Source organism: Bos mutus, chromosome X, assembly GCF_027580195.1.
Source record: "Bos mutus isolate GX-2022 chromosome X, NWIPB_WYAK_1.1, whole genome shotgun sequence".
NCBI lineage: Eukaryota > Metazoa > Chordata > Mammalia > Artiodactyla > Bovidae > Bos > Bos mutus.
The window spans coordinates 115,206,439-115,229,139 of NC_091646.1; the positions used below are offsets into that span (position 1 = coordinate 115,206,439).

General features: G+C 42.7%; 2 protein-coding genes across 5 annotated transcripts in view; both read right to left on the bottom strand.

Annotated features, from left to right (window-relative positions):
- The window catches only part of ASB9 (ankyrin repeat and SOCS box containing 9), a 28,196-nt gene extending 19,213 nt beyond the window's left edge, over positions 1-8,983 (bottom strand). The window contains exons 1-3 of the mRNA XM_005903120.3: positions 8,864-8,983; positions 8,545-8,740; positions 260-339 (exon numbers count right to left, since the gene is read on the bottom strand). Of these exons, the coding sequence (XP_005903182.1) occupies positions 260-339; positions 8,545-8,620 (156 nt within the window). The 5' untranslated portion in view covers positions 8,621-8,740; positions 8,864-8,983. The remainder of the gene's footprint in view (positions 1-259; positions 340-8,544; positions 8,741-8,863) is intronic.
- Positions 8,984-18,781: 9,798 nt separating this feature from the next.
- ASB11 (ankyrin repeat and SOCS box containing 11) overlaps positions 18,782-22,701 on the bottom strand; it is a 32,138-nt gene continuing 28,218 nt past the window's right edge. For all 4 annotated transcript variants that reach the window (XM_070366230.1, XM_005903117.2, XM_005903119.3 and 1 more), the window contains 2 exons: positions 22,458-22,649; positions 18,782-19,363 (listed from right to left, as the gene is read on the bottom strand). In XM_070366230.1, coding sequence (XP_070222331.1) covers positions 19,239-19,363; positions 22,458-22,649 — 317 coding nt within the window. In that variant the 3' untranslated portion in view covers positions 18,782-19,238. The remainder of the gene's footprint in view (positions 19,364-22,457; positions 22,650-22,701) is intronic.

Sequence of the window (22,701 nt, forward strand, 5' to 3'; positions counted from 1 at the left end):
TGGAATAAAGTGACAGCAACTTGAATGCACTAATTTGCCCACTATTCATTCAATAGATACTACAGAATCTACTTTCTGCATAAAATTGTACTAAACTCTAGGATTATGCCAGCCTCCAAATAAAGGAGGACAGCATTCATCTCATTCTGCTAAACAGGAAATTTACATCCTAAGATCAGACTATGACTTCTTTTCCTCAGTGTGGTGAGCAGTAAAACTTGCCTAATATTCATCATTTTTTCCCCAAAAAATTACCTACCTGGTTGATGAGGCTCCTCAAAGACAGCAGACGTCCATGAATGGCTGCTTCATGCACAGGAGACCAATCAGATACAAAGTCTGTATGGAAAGGGAGGAAGAGGTTAGTTACATCCTGCTATTGCACTTTAGACCCAGAGGCTCATCCTTGCCCATCAATAAGAGCCTAACTGGTCTTACTGGAGGGAAACATTGGAGTCAAGCAACCAACCCCTTTCATCAGGACTTTAGCATTTCTCCCCTCTATGGATGTTTCTTGAACACAGCTTATTTGAAATGTCTAGCTAGCTAAAGAAATAACTATACTCTGCTTTCAAACTAAAGACAAAGAGGTGGACTGGGATGACAGATTACTGTACTTCGATTTACACACTGGTTTCAAAGGCAAATGATCCATTTAGTTAAATGAGAGCTTCACTAATTAGCAGTATTAGTGCATTAAACTGTTTGCCAGCCTAGTTTCCTGCATGAAATACAAACTCTGGCACCTCAGCAAACAGTGTCATATACTAATAGTAGTAATCATGTCATTACATACGCCATTAGGCTTGGAATCAAATCTAAACAAAACCCTATCTATTTGTAGATTACCTCCTGTCCCAATATCAAGCACAAATCAGACTTCAGTCTGACCTTGCAAGAGGGATGTGATTTCCCCACAAAGGTAGTGTGCCAGTGTGCTTAAGAGAAATCTGTGAATTCAGACCCACTTGACTTCTTCTGAGCTGAACCGAGGTCTCTGGAGCAGAACCTAGCTTCAGTTCCCTTCTCTGTAAAGTCAGGACAGCGATATACTTAACCTATAGCTCAACTTCTACTAGCTACTATTATTACCCCACCCTAACACTAATTAGAGGGTATTGATTATACCCCACAGTCACTGCTATTTAAAATAGCAGGGACCTCCCTGGTGGTCCAGTGGTTATGACTTCGCTTTCCCATGAATGGGGTACAGGTTCGGTCCCTGGTCGAGGAGCTAACATCCCACATGCCTCGTGGCCAAAAAACCAAAACATGAAAAACAGAAGCAATATTGTAAACAAATTCAATAAAGACTTTAAAGATGGTCCACATCAGAAAAAAAATCTTTTAAAAAATTAGCAAATGTATTCTCTAACCATATGCAAAGAATATACTTTCTTAGGAAAGAAGTCTGTAAAATGCACCTCAACACATTAAATGTTTCGCCCTCTTTCTCGTTGACTGGATGTGCCCTGAATTTGGCATAGACCTGAATTTTTCTCATCTCCAGCTGCATCTAGTTTCTAGAACAAAGGCAGGAAGTCAGAACATGAGGCGGCTAGTCTGCGCTTGCCACAGCTCAGGCTCTGCCTGATGGAGTAAATACACTACACACCAACGAGGCAGGATGGTCTGACACCAGTCACACTTTGTGAATGAACTGGTATCTCCTAGAAGTCCGAAGACCTGGAGAAGCAAGGCAGTTACCAAAGCCTGGCCAACGCCAGCCCATCAAGGAGGAGGCTACAACACTTTGGACTTAACATGTGTTGCTGATATGGGCCTGCCACCTGGAGCTATCAGTGTCCCGGAAAATCTGTCCCAGTGAGCACATTACCATTCTTCCGGATGGATTGACCAGGCTCTTAATAGAGAAGAGCAAGCTGAATGAACCTGCCTCCACACCGTCCATCCAAGGCTTCCCTTCTGGGCTCATCATCATGCCCAAGGTACTTTCAGGGAACTGACTTTTCCTAACTTCTGAAAACCACCATTCTCTGAGAGTCCTAATGCTCTCAGGAGAAACACTACTGCTTCCAGGGCTTGGCATCTACAGCGCAGACATCAGATACGGAAAGACTGATCCCCAAATTAGAATTAAAAGGATAACTCATTCTACCCTGTTGGTTCAAAGGCAAAATACCATCCATACAAACTGTTGAGTGAGAAGAGCCACAAGCTGAGAAAGATCTCAAAAATCAGTTGGATCACCATGTTTGTGAGGATTAAGCCATTTTTTTCCTCCCAAGTTCTCAGCTGCTAAGAAATATCACTGCCACACTCCTCAACCTTTCTTATTTTAATTTAAATTTATTTATTTTAATTGGAGGTTAGTTACAGTATTGGTTTTGCCATACATCAACATGAATCTGCCACGGGTATACACATGTTCCCCATCCTGAACCCCCCTCCCACCTCCCTCCCCATACCACCCCTCTGGGTCATCCCAGTGCACCAGCCCCAAGCATCCTGTATCCTGCATCGAACCTGGACTGGCGATTCGTTTCTTATATGATATTATACATGTTTCAATGCCATTCTCCCAAATCATCCCACCCTCTCCCTCTCCCACAGAGTCCAAAAGACTGTTCTATACATCTGTGTCTCTTTTGCTGTCTCAATCACAGCAGGATCCTCTATGACCCACCTCCCAGAATATTGGAAATAAAAGCAAAAATAAACAAATGGGACCTAATCAACCTTTCTTAAAATCACCTCAGATAATCAGAGTTGACAGCCAGACAGGTAATTTGGGTCCTAAACTGTAACTCTGTTTAGATTTCATAAAAGTGATGCAATTATCTTATCAAGAGTAGACCAAAATGGGCTTTACTTGTTTGCATTCATCACGGAAGCATGACTCCTTTTACTTAGGGTAAATAAAGAATTATGTACTTGAAGAAGCACACAAAAAAAGAAAAAGAAAAAAGTACATAAAAAAAGACTACCTGAGGTTTTGTACCCATGCATTCGGACATAGTATTATTGGGTTGGCCATAAAATTTGTTCTGGTTTTTCCATACATCACAAAAAAACCAAACGAACTTTCTGGCCAACCCAATATTTACAAAGTGGAGACTACCTATGTCTTCAAGAAGCACAGGGTATTGTCCAGCTTTAATGTTTATCACTCACCTATACCCCTTTCAAATATACAATTCAGTGGTTTTCAGTAGATTTCAGAGTTGTACATCTATCATCACAATCAATTTTAGAACATTTCCAATATCCCAAAAAGAAACCCCTGCCCATCAGCAATCACTTCCCTCATCCCCACTTCCCGCAACCACTGATCTACTTCCTGTCTCTATGGATTTGGTTTCTGGGGGACTTTTCACACAAATGGAACCATACAATCTGTGGCCCTTTGCGACGGGCTTCTTTCACCAAGTATGTTTCAAGGTCCATCCACACTGGAGGATGTATCAGCACTCCATCCTTTTTTATGGCCAAATAACGTTTGTATAGATAGATAGGCCAAAAAGCTCATAGACATTTGTGTTGCTTCCACTTCTTGGTTGTTATTAATAATTCTGCTCTAAACATGCATGTACCAATTTTTGAGTGGATATATGTTTTCAATTCTCTTGGGTAGACACCCAGGAATGGAATTGCTGTATAATGCGGTAACCCAGTGTTTCGAGGAACTGGCAGACTACTTTCCACAGCAGCTGCACCACGCTATACTACCAGCAGCAGTATCTGAGATTCCCTTCCTAAGTTCAAGTCCTTTCAGACTAGGATTAGGTGAATCTACCAGAGCATGCCAGTACTCCAGGCCGGAAGAAAACCTTAGGTTCTTGTATAGCCAAAGGTCATCTCAAACATATACAAAGACTTGAGCCTCAGCTGGTCTCTCAACACTTGATTATCTACAGGGTTAAAACTGTGAAAGGTTGACATTTTTCTAGCATTGAGAGCATGGACTTTATGCATAGTTCATTTAGCAAATGCTATAATTTGAAACACAGATTGGTCTAACACTCTCTTTAGCTCTTGAAAACACTGATGAGATATCTAGGAGATGTTTCCAGAGCCCACATCACAAGCAGGCAATGAGCTACAAGCTCAACACATGAGCAATTAAATCCCAAAGCAGCTTTGCCCGCCTTCCTGCTGACAACTGGAAAAGAGTACAATAAGCAGGAAAGGGGACTATTCCTGCCAGAACATGGATGCTGCTCACGGGAGGTGGCTATGGATGGAGGGAAAGCTCAAAGTCACATTCCCTTTTCCACTGATCCTGGAAACTCAAGGGCTGTTATACCTATACAACACATCATTCAAGTGCTCGGTATATATTAAGAATTTTTCCCCAGTACTTTATCAGCTAAGAACTGTTGGTTTTACTGCCAAGAAATAGATGCCAAATGGGGGTCGATGGCAATGCCACAGATCCACTAGCGTAGCTCGTGGTTGACATGAGGCAAGGCGCTCTCCTCATGAAACAATGCCACAAGTCCTCCAATTAGTGCTATTCAACTTACCTTTCTTTGAAATTGAGTCTCCATCAAACCCTGCAGCACATTAGGAAAGCTGCCATTTCATTTTATTGCCATTTCTAGAATGATTTTTTAAAATTTCCATTATTCAGAAGAGATTGAAAATGTACTAATTAGTACATTCTGAAAAGAGCTATTATTCATGAAGCTCTGAAAGCCTACAGTGATTGCTGGGGGTAGTATCACTGTTCCTCCTGGGAAACATTTTGCAAGGGCAAGGCGGGGAAGAAAGGCTGCATTGCTCGGAGACAGTGGGAGCACACGCCTTCAGTCTTCAGGTGGTGATGGGGTAGGTTCAGTGGTGAGTACACTGGGGAGGATCTGGGTGTTGGGTTTACAGTGACTGTGGACCTTGGTTAGATGGCAGGACAAATCACAACAGGACAAAGAAACAGAGGCTCACAGTCGCAAAGAGACAAATACAAAGGCCCAGCAAGGCAACTCTTGGGCACATCAGTCCTGTCTACTGCAATTCTTTCTCCCAGTTCCATCACCCTGCCTCTCCTGTCTGCGTCTCTCTCTCCGGTGGCCTCCTCCATAGAGACCTCACCCCTCAACCCATCCTGTCTGATCAGGCAGGTTTCAAAAAACTGCCCCTGTTGAGGTGGCCCAACAGCCAAAAATCCACCCTAAGAGAATGAGTCCTTCCTCGCCTCTTCTAGCCTCTGGTGTTGGGTGTCCATCTTTGCAGTTTCTTGGCTCATCACATGTATCTTTAGAACCTCCGCCTCTGCCGTCACAAGGCTTCATCCCTTTCTGCCTCCTCTGCTCTTCCATGGACCAGTCATGGGGTGCGGGGCCCTCCTACTCCACTGTGACCCGGCCTTAACTGATTACACCTGCGATGACAATGTTTCTAATCAGGTCACGGCCTGAGGTTCAGGGGGTTAGGACTTTATGTTCTGGGGATGGACACAATGTGATCAATAACGAGGTATTTCAGGGGAAAAGAAAGACATTCTACTCCCACTTCTGGGGCAGAAGGGTCAAGAATTCCATCTCTATAAATACTTTGTTGCCATCTGCATGTTCTTTCCTCCCTTCCTCCAGAGGCAGCTGCCAAGAAAAGCCTGCCAGTGCAGGTGGGAGCAGCCAAGCTCCCCAAGGCCAACCACACCTCACTGACCTCTGCCCTGGTCCAGTGCCAGGGGATTCGCTTCACCTGAGTTGAGTTTCTCATCAAGGCCTGGAAACAACATTCTGAGTGTTTCACATTCCACACTTCACCAAGGTCAAGTCTTCTGAAGCATAAATAAATGCAATCCAGCTATCAGTGAAATTCTGCCCAAGGGGCAGGGCTGATGTACAGTAGGGAGAGAGAGCCTCCATTTGGGTAAGGGCTGGGAGAAAGTCTGGGAGGGCTTTGTGAGGGCAGAGGCTTCAAAGGTGCAGTAGTCTGTGGGTCAGATGTAGAGAAGGACTTGGGCAAGCAGAAGGGTCCTGGCACCCACCCTTGTGACTTCCCCTTCTTGGAAAACTTCTCTTCCTTTAGTCCCTGTGAAATGACAGCATCTGAGTCTCTTCCTGCCTATCTATCCAATTTACTGGTTCTCCATCCTCAAATCGAACTCTGTCCCAGGGCTCCATCCTTGGCTCTCAGTCATCAGACAATGTATCCTCCAGGATTTCAGCCCAGCCCCTCTGCAGAACAGCCTGAGGCCTGATTCCCAACCTGAATTCATTGCCCAGCCTCTGTCCCGCACCTTCATACTGAGCCCTGGGCACAGCCATTGGCACATTCACGCCTTCTCCTCCCTATCTCACTCTGATCCCCAAGCCGGCTCCCCTTCGCGACTTCTCTCTCAGCTAGCCCTCTGAGCTGACATTACCCTAGGCTTTGAAAACGCTGCAGTTCTGGCCGCCTTCTCTCCTTTGTGCTGTGCTTAGTCACTCCCTCATGTCCTACCCTTTGCAAGCTCATGGACTGTAGCCCTCCAGGCTCCTCTGTCCATGGGATTCTCCAGGCCAGAATACTGGAACTGGTTGCCATGCCCTCCTCCACAGGATCTTCCCAATCTGGGAATCAAACCCAGGTCTCCTGCATTGCAGGCGGATTCTTTACCATGTGAGCCACTAGGAAAGCCCAAAAATATTAGAGTGGGTAGCCTATCCCTTCTCCAGGGGATTCTTCCCAGGAATCAAACTGGGGTCTCCTGCATGGCAGGTGGATTCTTTACCAGCTGAGCTAATCAAGCAACAGAGCTTGATTTCTCTTTCCTCTGAAAATACAAGCCATATTTTCCCTTTCCCTGTCATTTCTGAAGCTTGATCCAGATACCAGCTTCATGCAGTGATTCTCAAGGTATTGTCCCTAAACAGCACCATCAGCATTACCCGGGAGCTTGTTATAAATGCAGACTTCCAGGCCCCTCCCCAGACCTAGTATCTGAGGTGGTGGAGCCCAGCCATCAGCATTTTAACAATCCATCCAGGTGATACTGATGTATACGAGTTTGAGAAGCAGTGGATTACTATAATAATTTCTCATAAATTCTCCACAATCTATCCTGACTATGGCTACCACATTCATTTACTTACAGTCTTTATTATGGCCAAGCTTCCACTCCAGAACCATCAATGGCTCCCAGTTCCCTGCCTCCTGAAGGCTAAACTCCTCCACCTAGCTTCTGAAGCTTCATTTTCAGATTTCGTCTCTCCAGTGTTCTCACTAGACTCCTTAAGACACTGCAGTCCAGCTGTGACAGTGCCTGCCCACCCATACCCACCCAGCCAGGCCCAACCAGGGTTGGATTAGGACCTTTGTTTATTTATATTTTTGGCCACAGCGGCACAGCATGCAGGATCTTAGTTCCCCGACCAGGGATCGAACCTATGCCCCCTGCAGTGGAAGCGTGGAGTCCCAACCACTGAACTGCCGGGGAATTCCTGGATTAGGACCTTTAGAAACCCTGAACAGTGAAAAGTGGCTAGTGCCCCTCTCTCAGGTAGAAATGAAAATAAACTCAGCTGTAAAATCATCATGCAGAAGTCTACCACATTACTGATTTTTCCCCATATTGATTGGTTTGCTGCTTTAAAAATATATTTATCAAATCCATTTTTAAAAGTTATTTATGGTGCTACTCTGCTTTCTACTGCTCCAAGTTCACGCTCAGTATCTCTGATTAATCCATGTCTGCCTTGGCGGATCCAAATCCTACTTGCTGTTGAGGACTCTGCTCTTTTATGAGCCAAAGTGGATACACGAACGACTAACTTGAGCAGTCCTGTCTGCTCCATGAGCCAGAGGGACGACATTTCGTATTTGTCTGTGTGTGTGTTTTCCCCCTTCAGCACCTAAACAGTAGGAGAGTAGCAAGTCCTAGCTGATGTTAGGGTCCCTGCTTTTTGTCCCTTTGACCAGCAAGTGTTGTGGGCAGTCTCCCAGGGTGCTGAATATAATCATATAATCAGCCTCCTCTAATGTCTAGACCCATTTTTCAGAATCCTTTCAGTCAGCAGGTACCTGCTGAGTGCTCACAGGAAATGAGTTTCCCAGAGGTATAGGACTCTATGCATTAACAAAGATACCAGGAGACAGGGGAGAATCATACCTCTAAGACACTGCTCCAAAGGTTAAAAAAAAAGGCTCCTTTTAAAGTGAATCAATCAGGGCTCAATTTCTGAACATCATTTATAAACCCAGCCCCACCCAAATGCCACATACCTAAGACCTTTTAATAAATGTTTTAGCAGTGAAGATGTTCCTTCCTATTTAGAAGTGACTTTCAAACCTCCAATGGAATATCAATGATATATTTGACCCACAAAAAATAATTCTCTGCAGCTGACATTTCTCCTGGGAATAAACTGTGATAAGTGGCTTGACATGGTCCACAGGACCCTGCAGAAAGAGGTGTACACATTCTGGAGCAACCATGTGAAGGGCAGATACCAGTAAGTCATGGACATCTGTCCAGTAACTACCCTGTGGCCACATTTCAGATGAAGCCACTGAAATCACCCCACCCTCATCTCTCTTCTCTCCTAAGCATGTTAACAGACCTCCCCAGCAGGCTGACAACACAGCCCCTAAACTCACCCCCCATCAATGGGTTGGAAAAGAGCCTCATGTCCGGGGGCTTGCTGCCGTTTCTGCCTGGTCGTTCACCATCCATGGTGCTCTCCTGGGCTGGGCAAGCTCCACACTCCACTTCAGCTGTTCAGGAAAGTCCAAATTCCATGCTCCCCCGGGTCCTGGGAAATTCCAGGGCTGTGAGTGGCTGAGCGGCACCCTCCTGGTCAGATGGCAGAGAACAGGACAGGCAGGGTAATCTGAGTACTACCTGTGGTCAAACAGACACGCGCACACGGGGACACACACACACACATACACACACACGCACACACGCACGATCTACCTCACAGGCTGGAGGCTGCCCAAAGCCCACAGCAGCCCCCCAGCCTAAAGTCTGCAAAGTTGCTGATGTCACGTCCTTTCCAAAACTGAGACCAATCAGTGAGGAAGCCTTGAGGTTTATCAGGAAGGAAACTCACAGTCTGTAACTTTGGGAGAGCCCAGGGAACAGGGTGGGGGGTGGAGACCGTTAGCCTTCTGCAACATTGTTTGCCTGCTGGATCCACTTGTTGTTTGGGGGTTTCTTGCTGTTGAGACAAGCCCCAGAACCCAGGAGCTGAGAAAGCTGGTTTTGCTGCAGCCCTGCTGAATTGCTTGCACAGCAACTTACACAGCACGCCCTGACCATCTGCACATGTGGTTTCAATTTTTCTGGGAGTTTCTTATGGGAAAATGTGTCTATATGTTACAAAAATGCACGTTTGGAAAGAACTTCTAGTTTCTACCTTCTGACTGCAGGGGTTGCACTAAATGTCCTGCTCACCCTTCTCCACACATTATATTTTAACTTCTAAATAAATAATTCAGGGTTGCTATTGGGGAAAAAATGGATTGCTGGGCAGCAAGGGGGCCTGGAGGTGAGCTGCTATCTTTCAATGATTAGTTATAAAACGTTTTACTGTGTGAAGTTTTCCCCGTTTGCCTTTACAAAATATCTGGGGTTTTGTCCGTGTCTTTTCAAATACACCCAGCTTCCCCATACCCTTGGGTGCTGCTGGCTCAGGCTGATGGCCACCCCTGGATTCCCACTCCCTCTCCAAGTATAAAGGGACTTTCCTTCCCCATTGGGGAAGGCTCTGAGTTAGTCTCAAGCATAGTCTGCTTGTGCAGCGATCACCGATTATTTTTAATGTCAAAGATACAGCCTTACTGTTTCAGATTCACCAAGCCTCAGTTGACCCATGTGGGAGCCACTGTTTACAGTCTGAGGAATGTCCTGCATATTTTAAAATGCATTTTCCTGCATTCATGGGGATACACATTTATTGCTGTACCTTTTCCACATGATTGTAATTAACACAAACACTTTTTACACTTATTTTGTCTTGGGGGTCTTTTCATTTCAGCAGAATAACTCAATGGCTCTGTCCTTTTCTTCATTCACTACAGCAGAGCATTCCTTAAGTATTTCACACCAAAAACATTTCATTATTCCCCTAATGATGGAGGCAGGGTGTTACCATTTTCTTTTACTACTGCAAAAATACTGCACTTCATATATTTCTACATATGGCTTCATGCACGTATTGAAACTGAGTCCCCCTTAAACTGTTCCCCGAGTTTATGATTAACCTCTCTATTCGAAAGTATATTCCCTTTCTTGTCCTGAACCTGTGCCCCTCAAGACAGAGGACTATTAAAGAAAAAGGGGGAATTGGAGCCCAACACAAGCCTCTCTGTCCCTATTGTTTTAAGTACAAGGCTTTTTGCTTTACTCTCTCAGGCCTCCCCAATCTGCATTAGTAAGTAGGAAATGTGAAGACTAGAAACAAAGAATAGCTGTTAGGCTGGGAAATGGTAACAATTTAGACTATAAATCTGCCACATAGCACACTAACTGAACTCTCAGTTCCCTAAAAGATACAAAGTTCTGACACACTTGCATAAGTTGTTTCTAGAGGAAGCAGACCCCCACCAGATGAAAACTGATGACAAGCATGTAGACCTCAGACTGGTCAAAACCCAAAGGTTGGTGATGCTTGAAATGTCATCATGATGCCCACCAATCCGAGAACACAAGCTCACCACACAACCTGCAGCTCCCTCATTCACACTGCCTTTAAAGCCCCTCCCCTAAAGGCCATTGGAGAGTTTGGGTCATTTGAGCATGAGCTGCCCATTGTCCTTGCTTGGTATTCTGTAATAAACACTATACATTCCTTCATCACAATGCAGTGTCAATAGACACAATGAGTGTCAATACCACACTGAGTGGACCCAAATTTGGCTCAGTGACAATATGCAGTTATATCCAGAGGCGAGATTCCTAAGAGTGGAAACACTGGGTCCAAGTTGTGCTCATACACATGTGATCTTTTCTACAGAACTAAAGACACACAGGAGCGGGTACAAGTCAAACAAGAATCCCAAATGAGATCAATGGATGGTCTCAATGTTGATTTCCTGGTTGTGATATTTTACTACAGTTTTGCACAAAGTTATCATTGGGGGAAACTGACTGGGCCAATTAATAGTCTACAATTATTAATCAGTTCACTTAAAATTTAAATACTGCCAAATTGCCACTCACCTAGAGCCAGACATCCTGGAATGTGAAGTCAAGTGGGCCTTAGAAAGCATCACTACAAACAAACCTAGTGGAGGTGATGGAATTCCAGTTGAGCTATTTCAAATCCTAAAAGATGATGGTGAGAAAGTGACTCAATATGTCAGCAAATTTGGAAAACTCAGCAGTGGCCACAGGACTGGAAAAGGTCAGTTTTCATTTCAATCCCTAAGAAAGGCAATGCCAAAGAATGTTCAAACTACCGCACAATTGTACTCATCTCACACGCTAGTAAAGTAATGCTCAAAATTCTCCACGCCAGGCTTCAGCAATACGTGAACCATGAACTTCCAGATGTTCAAGCTGGTTTTAGAAAAGACAGAGGAACCAGAGATCAAATTGCCAACATCCGCTGGATCGTGGAAAAAGCAAGAGAATTCCAGAAAAAACATCTATTTCTGCTTTATTGACTATGCCAAAGCCTTTGACTGTGTGGATCCTAACAAACTGTGGACAATTCTGAAAGAGATGGGAATACCAGACCACCTGACCTGCCTCTTGAGAAACCTGTATGCAGGTCAGGAAGCAACAGTTAGAACTGGACATGGAACAACAGACTAGTTCCAAATAGGAAAAGGAGTACGTCAAGGCTGTATATTGTCACCCTGCTTATTTAACTTATATGCAGAGTACATCATGCAAAATGCTGGGCTGGATGAAGCACAAGCTGGAATCAAGATTGCCGGGAAAAATATCAATAACCTCAGATATGTGGATGACACCACCCTTATGGCAGAAAGTAAAGAACTAAAGAGCCTCTTGATAAAAGTGAAAGAGGAGAGTGGAAAAAGTTGGCTTAAAGCTCAACATTCAGAAAACTAAGATCATGTCATCTGGTCCCATCACTTCATGGCAAGTAGATGGGGAAACAGTGGCTGACTTTATTTTGGGGGGCTCCAAAATCACTGCAGATGGTGATTGCAGCCATGAAATTAAAAGACACTTACTCCTTAGAAGGAAAGTTATGACCAACCTAGAAAGTGTATTAAAAAGCAGAGACATTACTTTGTCAACAAAGGTAAGTCTAGTCAAGGCTATGGTTTTTCCAGTAGTCATGTATGGATGTGAGAGTTGGACTATAAAGAAAGCTGAGCACTGAAGAATTGGTACTTTTGAACTGTGATGTTGGAGAAGACTCTTGAGAGTCCCTTGGACTGCAAGGAGATCCAATCAGTCCATCCTAAAGGAGATAGTCCTGGGTGTTCATTGGAAGGACTGATGTTGAAGCTGAAACTCCAATACTTAGGCCTTCACACCTGATGCGAAGAGCTGACTCATTGGAAAAGACCCTGATGCTGGGAAAGATTTGAGGGTAGGAGAAGGGGACGATAGAGGATGAGATGGTTGGATGGCATCACTGACTCAATGGACATGAGTTTGGGTGAACTCCGGGAGTTGGTGATGGACAGAGAGTGCTGTTCATGGGGTCACAAAGAGTTGGACACAACTGAGCTACTGAACTGAACTGAAATTGCCCTCCAGCTCTATTTGCAGAATTAACTGAGAATGCCATAAGCATATATACATTGTTCACTACTGTATCAGGAAAGATCTGAAGAAAAATGAACCTTGCATTTGGCAGCAGAAATTTACTCCCAATGTAGACTGGCTGTCAAGGAGTTAAACAGTGCAGCAGGAGAGCTGGAAAGCATCCCATTCTCTGAGCAAAATCTTCATAGTAAAGCTTCTTTATTTACTTTTCATTAAATACCAAGAAGATAAGGTTTCTCTATGTTCAAAGTTAACTTGATTGTCCAAAACGACAATAAAGAAGATTTGAAGGTTGTTGCCTTAGCATCTGGGAAGGAATTAATCACCATTTTATCTTCTCATAATGCTGATCAACACCTGTGGATGCTGGAAGATGGGAACTGTTTGTTGTTTTGTTTTTAAACTATTTAACAACAGTTCCAGTCAGGAATTAGAAAAATATTACTAGGGAAGTTGATGCATTTTTAAGGATCCACATGTGGATAAAGTTGAACTACATGTATGAGAGCTTTCATTAAAAAGAAACAGCTTGGCTTACAAGAAGCCGCAAGAGCAAAACAATCTGCCAGCTTTGAGTCGGTCTCTGTGTCTGTCTGCATGTTCAGGAAACTCAGCCCAGGTTAGGCAGGAAAAAAGAATTATGGCCTGTATTAGCAGTAAGGCCATAATCATTCTCTATCAAACGCAGACTTAACACTGGCCACTGACTCTGCCCCACCCCTCACCTATAGATCTGTGGCTGACATCACTCATGGGATTCCAAGACTTTCCTCCTGACACCTTAGGCAGACTTGGAAGTCACCTTCAACCAGTCAAAGTCGGCCCCAGAGCTGAAACCTCATGTCATTCCAGCCGGCAAGTTTTCAAGTACAAAACCTTTAAAACCCAAAACGTGCATCTCTCCTCTGGTCATTCAGAGTGATCCGCTTTTCCTGAAAGAAGTCCTGTCTTAGTTGTGCCCGTCTAATTGGCTCTGCACACTGAGCTGGCTGCTGTTGTTACTTTAGAAAGCTGTCACTCATTCTTACTCCATAGATCAGTGCGATAAGATTCAAACAAGGATGTGTTTTTTTGAAAATCTGGCATAATGCAGTATTCTTGAGCAAACAATCGGGCAAATCAAAACTGAGAAAGAGTCTTCATAACAATGAGGCTGAACTCTTCAAAAATGCCAGTGGGGTGGCATAAAACACAGAAGTGGTGGGGGAAGCTTTCTAAATGACAGGAGAATAAAGAGACTTGATCAGTAAATGTGATGATCCTTGATTGGATCCTGATTAGGGAGGATAAGGCATAAAAGACATCAGTGCCACCACAGAAATTTAAATATAGATGTATATCAGATACTCCAAGTGCATCAATGTCAAACTTCCTGCGTTTGATCACTGCATCGCCCACGCTTAAGTCAAAGAAACTGTGTTCTTAGGACATGCTTACTTGAAGTACTCAATGCAGAGCCTTGTGGAAGCGTGATCCAAGGGGAGAAACGTGTGTCCCTATGTACATATTTTGCACCAAATAGAAAAACCTGGGACTTCCTTGGTGGTCCAGTAGTTAAGACTCTGTCCTCCCAATGCAGGGAGTGCAGGGAGCCCAAGTTTAATCTCTGGTCAGGGAACTAAGATCCCACATGCCACAACTAAAGCCTGGGGCAGCCTAATAATTTTTTTTTTTTTAAGAAAAAGTTAACATAAGCTCTATAGTCAAACTGCTTGAATATATGTAGTCAGCACTGCCCATTCTGTTCACAAGCCACTGTCATTCCTCATAAACCCAGCAGCCCCATGTCCCAGGACCTTGGGCTGATTGGGAACATTGTTTTCATTACACTGTTATGCAGGTTTGTAAAACAAACCACAGCCTGTCTTTATTAAAATGTTTGATATTTTGGTCACTGGGGACCTTTTTCCCTTAACATTTGAATTTTCTTAATACTGCACTACAATTTTTCTCCTGATGACGTTTTTCGGTGCCCCCTTAAATTTTTTGCCTCACTCACCTCCTCCTAATCCTAGCCCTGGTGAAGAATCATAAAACTCAGAGTTGACTTACAAAGGGCTCATTTTAAAAAATATGTGTATAGGTATTCATTATTCATGGAACTACTTATATATGTAAGTGTGTATACACACATTCATACAAATATGTATATATACATATACATACATATGTTCATATATACATACAAAAAGGCATAAGCAAATGTGGCAAATCTTATCAACTGACAAACTGAAGTGATAGATAGACAAATATTCATTGTATTATTCTTGCAAGTTTTTTGCAAGTTGAAAGATTTTCAAGACATAATGATGGCAGGAGAGGAAATTAATGAAAACTAAAACGTAGTATATACTTTTCTACAGGTTACACTCATGTTAAAAGATGAAGCTGCTATTGTGACTGTGACCCTGTCTGACCCCTGCCTTTGTCCTGGTACAGACTCTGCTAGAGAAAGGAGATGATGCTGATATTTCACATGCAAATGTCCATGCAGGAGTAGCCTGGCAAGGATTTGGAATGGGAGTAAACGAGAGGTCCTCCAGTGCACAGAGTGCCCTTCCTTGACGATGATTCAGCCCTCACCATGACAACTTCAGGCACTGTCTCTGAAAGGTCAGCTGTTCTCTATGTGGGAAGCGCATAAAATCGTCTCAGCAATGAGCACTGTTATTGAAAAAAGAAACATCTGTAAACTTCAGGTTTGTTTGACATGGCAATATTAGAAATACCAGGGAGGAGAATTACTTTGGGAGAAAACGGTTCCTTAATAAAATATGAACAAAAACTTAGAGATGTTGCGTGATGTACCCAACCTTTTAAATAATTTATGGGCTTTTTCAGAGAGTTGAGGTTTGCATCTTCAAGTGACACATGCAAGCTTAGTTTTTAAAATAATGGGTCACAGCAGATGATGGATACAGTCAGATAAATGATGGATGGATAGACAGATGATAGGCACATGGTATACAGATGAATATATTAGATATCTCTGTAGGGAGACAGATGGCATTTGAACAGATAATATGTGGTACTTGTTTGGTTATGAAAATAAGTTTCCCTTAAAATGATTCATTATGTAGGTATTTTAAAGTATTTTATATTATTAAATAGTTTTCTTAGGAAATACCACTTCTGAAAATCTAAGAAATATTTCAACTGTTTTAAGACTTATCAAAATGAAGTTCACACTCGTATTATTTATAATAGCAAGACATTAGAAATAATTAAATATCCAACAATATGGAAATAGCTAAGAAATATGAAACCACCATTTTAAAGGATAGTTTCAAACAGTTTGAAACTTAGAAAATCATTACAAAAATAGTTTGTGGGGAGAACAGAAATCAAAAAATACATTTGTAACAAAAATAAACAAATGAGACCTAGTCAAACTTATAAGCTTTTGCATAGCAAAGGAAACCATAAACAAAATGAAAAAACAACCTATGAACTGGGAAAAAATAATCACAAATGATGCAACTGACAAGGGCTTAATTTCCAAAATATACAAACAGCTCATGCAGCTCAATACCAAAAAATACAAACAACCCAATCAAAAAATAAGCAGAACACCTAAATCCTAAATAGACATTTCTCCAAAGAATACATACACAAATGGTCAACAGGCACATGAAAAGATGCTCAACATCACTAATTGTTAGAGAAATGCAAATCAGAACTACAGTAGGTACCACCTCACACAAGTCAGAATGGCCATCATCAAAAAATCTACAAAAAACAAATGCTGGAGAGGGCGTGGAGAAAAGGTAACCCCCGCTACACTGTTGGTGGGAATGTACATTAGTGCCACCACCATGGAGAACAGTGTGTAGGTTCCTTAAAAAACTAGAGTTTCCATATGATCCAGAAATGCCACTCCTGGTCACGTATCTGAAGCAAACTCTAATCTGAAAATACACATGCACCCCCATGTTCACATCAATAGTATTCACAATAGCCAAGACATGGAAGCAACCCAAATATCCAACAGATAAACGTTTGACAAAGATGTGGTATACATACACAATAGAATATTACTCAGTTACAAAAAAGAATGAAATAATGCCATTTGCAGCCACATCAATGGGCCTACAGATTATCATACCAAGCAGAGAAAGACAAATACCATATGATATTACTTAAATGTGGAATCTAAAATGTGACAAATGAACTTACTTACAAAACAGAAACAGACTCATAGGCATAGAGAACTAACTTATGGTTTAGCAAAGAGGGGCACAGATAAAGCAGGAGTTGGGGATTAGCAGATACAAACTACTATATATAAAGCAGATGAACAAGGACCCACTGTAGAGCACAGAACCATAATGGAAAAGAAAGTAGAAAACAATGGGTATATATATGTATAACTCGGTCACTCTGCTGTTCATCAGAAACAAACACGACACTGTAAATCAACTATACTTCAATTAAAAAAATACTTTTGTAATAGGATTGCTACATTAAATCAAGAAAAGACACAAACAAAAAACCCTGTCAAGATGTATTAAAAGTACACTGAAAACAGTGACTAAAACCTTAATAGCAAAAATTAAATAAATATTAGATACACACACGAATACTTTCAAAATTCAGTCACCCAGCCAGGGACCTTGCCTAATCAACTTACTTAAAACCGTGGCTTTCATCATTGCTCTTTACCACAATTTCATTTTTATCATTTCCTGTCGTGATGATATGTCTATGCTTATTCCCTGTTGCTTCCACTGACACATAAGCTTTTCAAGGGCAAGGACCTCATCCATCTTTCTTTCTCATAGCCTCAAACTGTGTCTGGCACATAATAGGTGCTGAGTAAGAAATGCATGAATGAATGGAGAAGTTACTGCAGAGTACTTCAAATATGATTGAAATGGCAAGAAATCACACCACTTTGGGAATAAAACATTCCACATCCTCTGAAAAAAATGAAATAATCTATATTAGTGGTCAGAACCCCCCAAAGCAAGCCATATAATCTCATATAAACTAGATGATTCATCTCAGGGCCTAATTCTAGCTTGATGGAATGCAGGGCTCAAAGGGAATGCAAAGACTATTTCGTGGGAAAAAAAAAAATAAAGACTATCTTGTGCCCAATCATAAACTATCTAACATCACAATACCACCAAGATGCAGGGCTCTGGACTTGTTCCACACCCATTCTGGATGCAGAAGGATCAATGGGATTCAGTTTAGGAGCAGAGCGCCCCCTACACACACACACACACGCACACACACACACACAGAGCGCCCCCTACACACACACAGACACACACACACACACAGAACGCCCCCTACATACACACACACACACACACTCCTCCCCCTCCCCAGATTTGGGAGGTTCATACAAACGATTCATGAAATTCATGGTCCAAAATGTCCAAAAGTGGATGCAACAACAGGATTGTCAAGTTCCTTGTGGCCACAGACAGACTGAACATCCTAGGACATCCTGAGGCTTAACACAGACTTTAGACATTCAGTAAGATGCAAGCACACCAAAAAAGGCACTCTGGCAAACACTCTGAAGACAGAAAGCCTCCAATTCCTGCATATTCTATGGTATCTATTTTAATTTATCAGTATTTTTCTTTAAAGTTTCTTTGATAGTATCCTTACAAAAGAGCTCCCCTTTCATGTATATTCATGAACATTTTATTCCAGTATTTTATACCATCATTTGAAATGTTTTAACATTTTCTAAAAACCAGTATTTGTTTTTAAATTGATATGAAATAAGAAGTTAATCTTTATCCCCCAAATAGTTAACTACGAGTACTTATTTGATATGAGTCATGAAAATCAGAAAAAGTCTAGAACAATATCAACAGAAATGTAATGTTAGCCACATGTATAATTTAAAATTGGATTGTAGTCACATTTAAAAAGAAGTGAAATTAATTTTAATAATGAACTGTATTTAACCTAATAGTGAATTGGCCAAAAAGTTTGTTTGAGTTTTTGTAACGTTGTCTGGGAAAACCCAAATGAACTTTTTGGCCAGCCCAATACATTCAAAATATTATCATTCCCATGTGTAATCAACATCAACAAGGACTTCGATAACTGCAAGTTTCAATTAACTGTGATGTTTTAAAGTATTTGGCTTTCTTATATATAAAATAAAACACAAGGAAATAAAATTTTAGCAGAGATTTATTCATGAAAGGAAACAAAGGGGAAGAAGGGAATAACAGAATCAAGAATCCATCTTGGAAGACTTATATTCATCATAATCTTATCCACCCAGATTTACGTGTCTACATGCTATGCAGAATGGTAACCATTAGATAATCGAGAATCATGAATCTTGAAAAACTGCCTACTAGTTTCACTCTACTTCACAATTTTTTTTAATTTCTTAGTGAGAAATAAAAATGAAAAGGTTTCTGATTGTGCCTTGGTTAAAAAGAATGCTAAATTAATCAGGTGTCTCCACTCCCCACATACTCCAGTTCATCAGTGTTATGCTCTAACTAGCTTAGCTCATGTGAAGATACCAGGAGTCTAGCTGTTGTGCATCTACACTAGGCACCCTGGGTACAGCAGGCAACAACCTATTTCTTTCCAAGTATCTTCCTATAGATAGTTGGGACTACTGGTATAGGAGGAATTTTTCCAGTGGGTCCGGCAGGTACAGTTTGTGGATGGTCTTGTGACAGTTGCGACCCAAGCACTTCCGGACACACAGGCGGCACAGCTGGGAAAGAGCAGGTGGGCCTGCGGGAGGAATCAAAACACATGGTCACAGAGGAGGTGGTAGGAGACGTGCAGGGCCTGCCAGTCAGGCCTCGGGGACCTCCTGACTTGAGCTGCCCCTGAGGTGGTGCTGGCTGGGTCCTCACTCACACTCAGAGGGGGGACCTTCATTCTGACAAGGATCCCAGCTCAAGAGAGGATCTGGAGAAAAGATACAACCTACTTAGACCCAGCTATAGCCTGCACCTCAGTCTTGGGAGGTCTCAAAGAGCTGTCGTGCCTGTGGCTTTGAGTCCCGAAGGAAAGCAAATTAACCAGGGTTGAAAACATGGTCGAACAGGCTGAATGAGCATTTGGCTGGGATCCTCGGCATGCAGGGGCATTTGTAATGCCCTGTTATTTCCTTTCCTTACTGTACCAACAAAGACTGCTGCAAGTAGATGTACGTAATTACTGGACTATACGAAGCTTTCCTTTTCAAGAAAATCCTATTGTCACAGTGTCTTGCACCCCATGAGAAATGGTGACTACATGGGCTGAGAGCCAGATAACACTTGGATTGATAATGCCAAGGAGCACCCATGTGCCTGAAAGATACCTGGAGGAGCAGACCATCGCCCTTAGTCAAGACCTTAGGAAGCTAGAATGCAAAGTGTCTCTCCTGTCACACAACTAAAGCTCCTCAGAGTGACCTCTGACATAGCTGGTATTCAGTCTTCTAGAGTGAGCATCTGTATTTATGAAGATGGAAGGCAGAGGAACTTGTTTAGAAGAAATATAGATCTTAGACCTGGAAACATCTTTGATGGAAGGAAAGACGAAATGTGACAGTGGCTATAAACCATATTCTTAGCTAATAGTTGTTAAGTCTCCGGTATTTCCAAACTGGGAGCTGTTAGTAGAGATTCAAATCAAAGAACAACCATTAAGGACACGGACTACTGGAAATAATGTAGACCCGTCTTACTGAAAGTGTGGCCTCAGACTGGCAGCATCAGCATCACCTGGGAGCTGGTGGCCACACAGAGTTTGGGGCCTCACCCCAGAGTTCCCGAATCAGAATCTGCATTTTAAGATTTCCAGGTGATCTGTAAGCACCATGAAGCTTAAGAAGCACTAAAACTATAGATGCAAGCCTCCCACTCGGAAGGTATAAGGTATACAAGATGTGGGGGTGGTTTCACAAAACGGATCTGGTGAGTGAAATTAAACTCTTCCCCATTAGAAACTGTTTCAGAAGATTCAGGATTGTGGCATCAAAACATTAAGAGTGCACACTGGAAATATGGTTACCAAAGAGGAAGGAAGGGAAGGATAAATTAGGACTGTGGGGTTAATACATACACACTAGTATATATAAAACAAGAGAAACAATAAGGACATACTGTATAGCACAGGGACCTACACTCAATATTTTATAATAACCAATAAGGGAAAAGAATCTGAAAAAGAATATACATATACATGTGTGCTAAGTCACTTCAGTCACATACGACTCTTTGCAACCCTTTGCATGGCAGCCCGCCATGCTCCTCTGTCCGTGAGATTCTCCAGGCAAGAATACTGGAGTGGGCTGCCAAGCCCTCCTCCAGGGGATCTTCCCGACCCAGGGATCAAACCCACATCTCTTCCATCTCCTGCACTGGCTGGTGGGTCCTTTACCACTAGTACCACCTGGGAAGCCCATATATATCTATATCTATCAGCACTTTGGCCACCTCATGCGAAGAGTTGCCTCATTGGAAAAGACTCTGATGCTGGGAGGGATTGGGGGCAGGAGGAGAAGGGGACGACAGAGGATGAGACGGCTGGATGGCATCACCGACTCGATGGGCATGGGTTTGGGTAAACTCCGGGAGTTGGTGATGGACAGGGAGGCCTGGCGTGCTGCAATTCATGGGGTCACAAAGAGTCGGACACGACTGAGTGACTGAACTGAAAATATATATATATATATATATATATTGAATCATTTTGCTATATACCTGAAACTAACATGGCATTGTAAATTAACAATATGTGTATGCGCTCAGTCATGTCTGACTCTTTGCGACCCCATGGACTATAGCCCACCAGGCTCCTCTGTCCATGGAATTTTCCAGGCAAGCATACTGGAGCAGGTTGCTATTTCCTTCTCCAGGGAATCTTCCTGACCCAGGGATCAAACCCGAGCCTCCTGCGTCTCTTGCATTGGCAAGTGGGTTCTTTACCACCTGACTCACCAAGGAAGCCAAAAATCTATAATACTCCAATAATAGTAATAATAAGAGTGCAAGTTAGAATCTTAGTTTTTAGTTAGCATCCTAGTCCTACATTTTAGTAGCTGTGTGACCTTCTGAAAGCCCATCTCTTTGTGCTCCTCTTTTTTCTATTTGAAGCTGGGTTAAAGTACAAGTTACCATAAAGCTCTCATAGCTTTAAGGTTTTGAGAATTCAGTGAGATTCATCAATGTTTCTTTGTCTGACATATGGAAATCTGAATTACTATTACTTTAATGGTCTCCCGAGCATTTGTATGCTCAGATAGTGTTCTCTTTTTATGGCGACCCAGCATGGTTCTCCGTAGAATCTGGGATATCAAGCCTTGTAGAGGCCTGCCTTCCCTCCTCCAGCATCTAGAGATTCATTAGCCCACAGTGGATATGGGCATGGGGCAATGGGGAGCACAGATTCACCAACTCCCTGAGCTGGAGAACAGGCAAACAACTTCACCATTTAGTCCAGTTTCTGAAAGACACACTCTGTGTCCACTTGACCATATCTAACTCAAATTTTTCTCATTTCCCCTAAATTACCTTCAAGTCTTACAAAGCAGTCTGCTCAATCACGTGCTTATGCCAGGATACACGGGGCAGTTCCACCTTTTTAAGGTGAAAGCAAATTTCTCTCTTTTCTTGTTAATGCACAAACAAAGCCACATACCAGGTGTATGAAAATGTCCCTTTGTTATAAGTGACAAAATTCCGTCTGGCAGTGCTAGAACTTGCCCCCTCCCACGTGCCACCCCCAATTAAAAAGAGGAAAAGGAAATAGGTAAGAGAGTCTACAGGGAGGCAGGAAGGAGAGAGAGTACATGTGCTTGTGGAGGAGAAGTGGATGCCCAGCCCTTCCTTACCTTCCCGGAGCAGGAGTGCCTGCTCCACGCTGCTCTTTGGAGCTGCCAGATCAAGTGCACTTTGGCCCTGGGCATTTTTGCATTTGAGGTTAGCCCCGTAGTCTATCAGCAGGTGGATGATTTCCACACTGTTCTGCTTGGCGGCAGCATGGAGAGGGGTGTCCAGCCACTGACCGTGGTTAACATTGGCTCCTTAAGAAAGCATATGACCACAATTTAAGAATACATGTTAGTGAAGAAACAC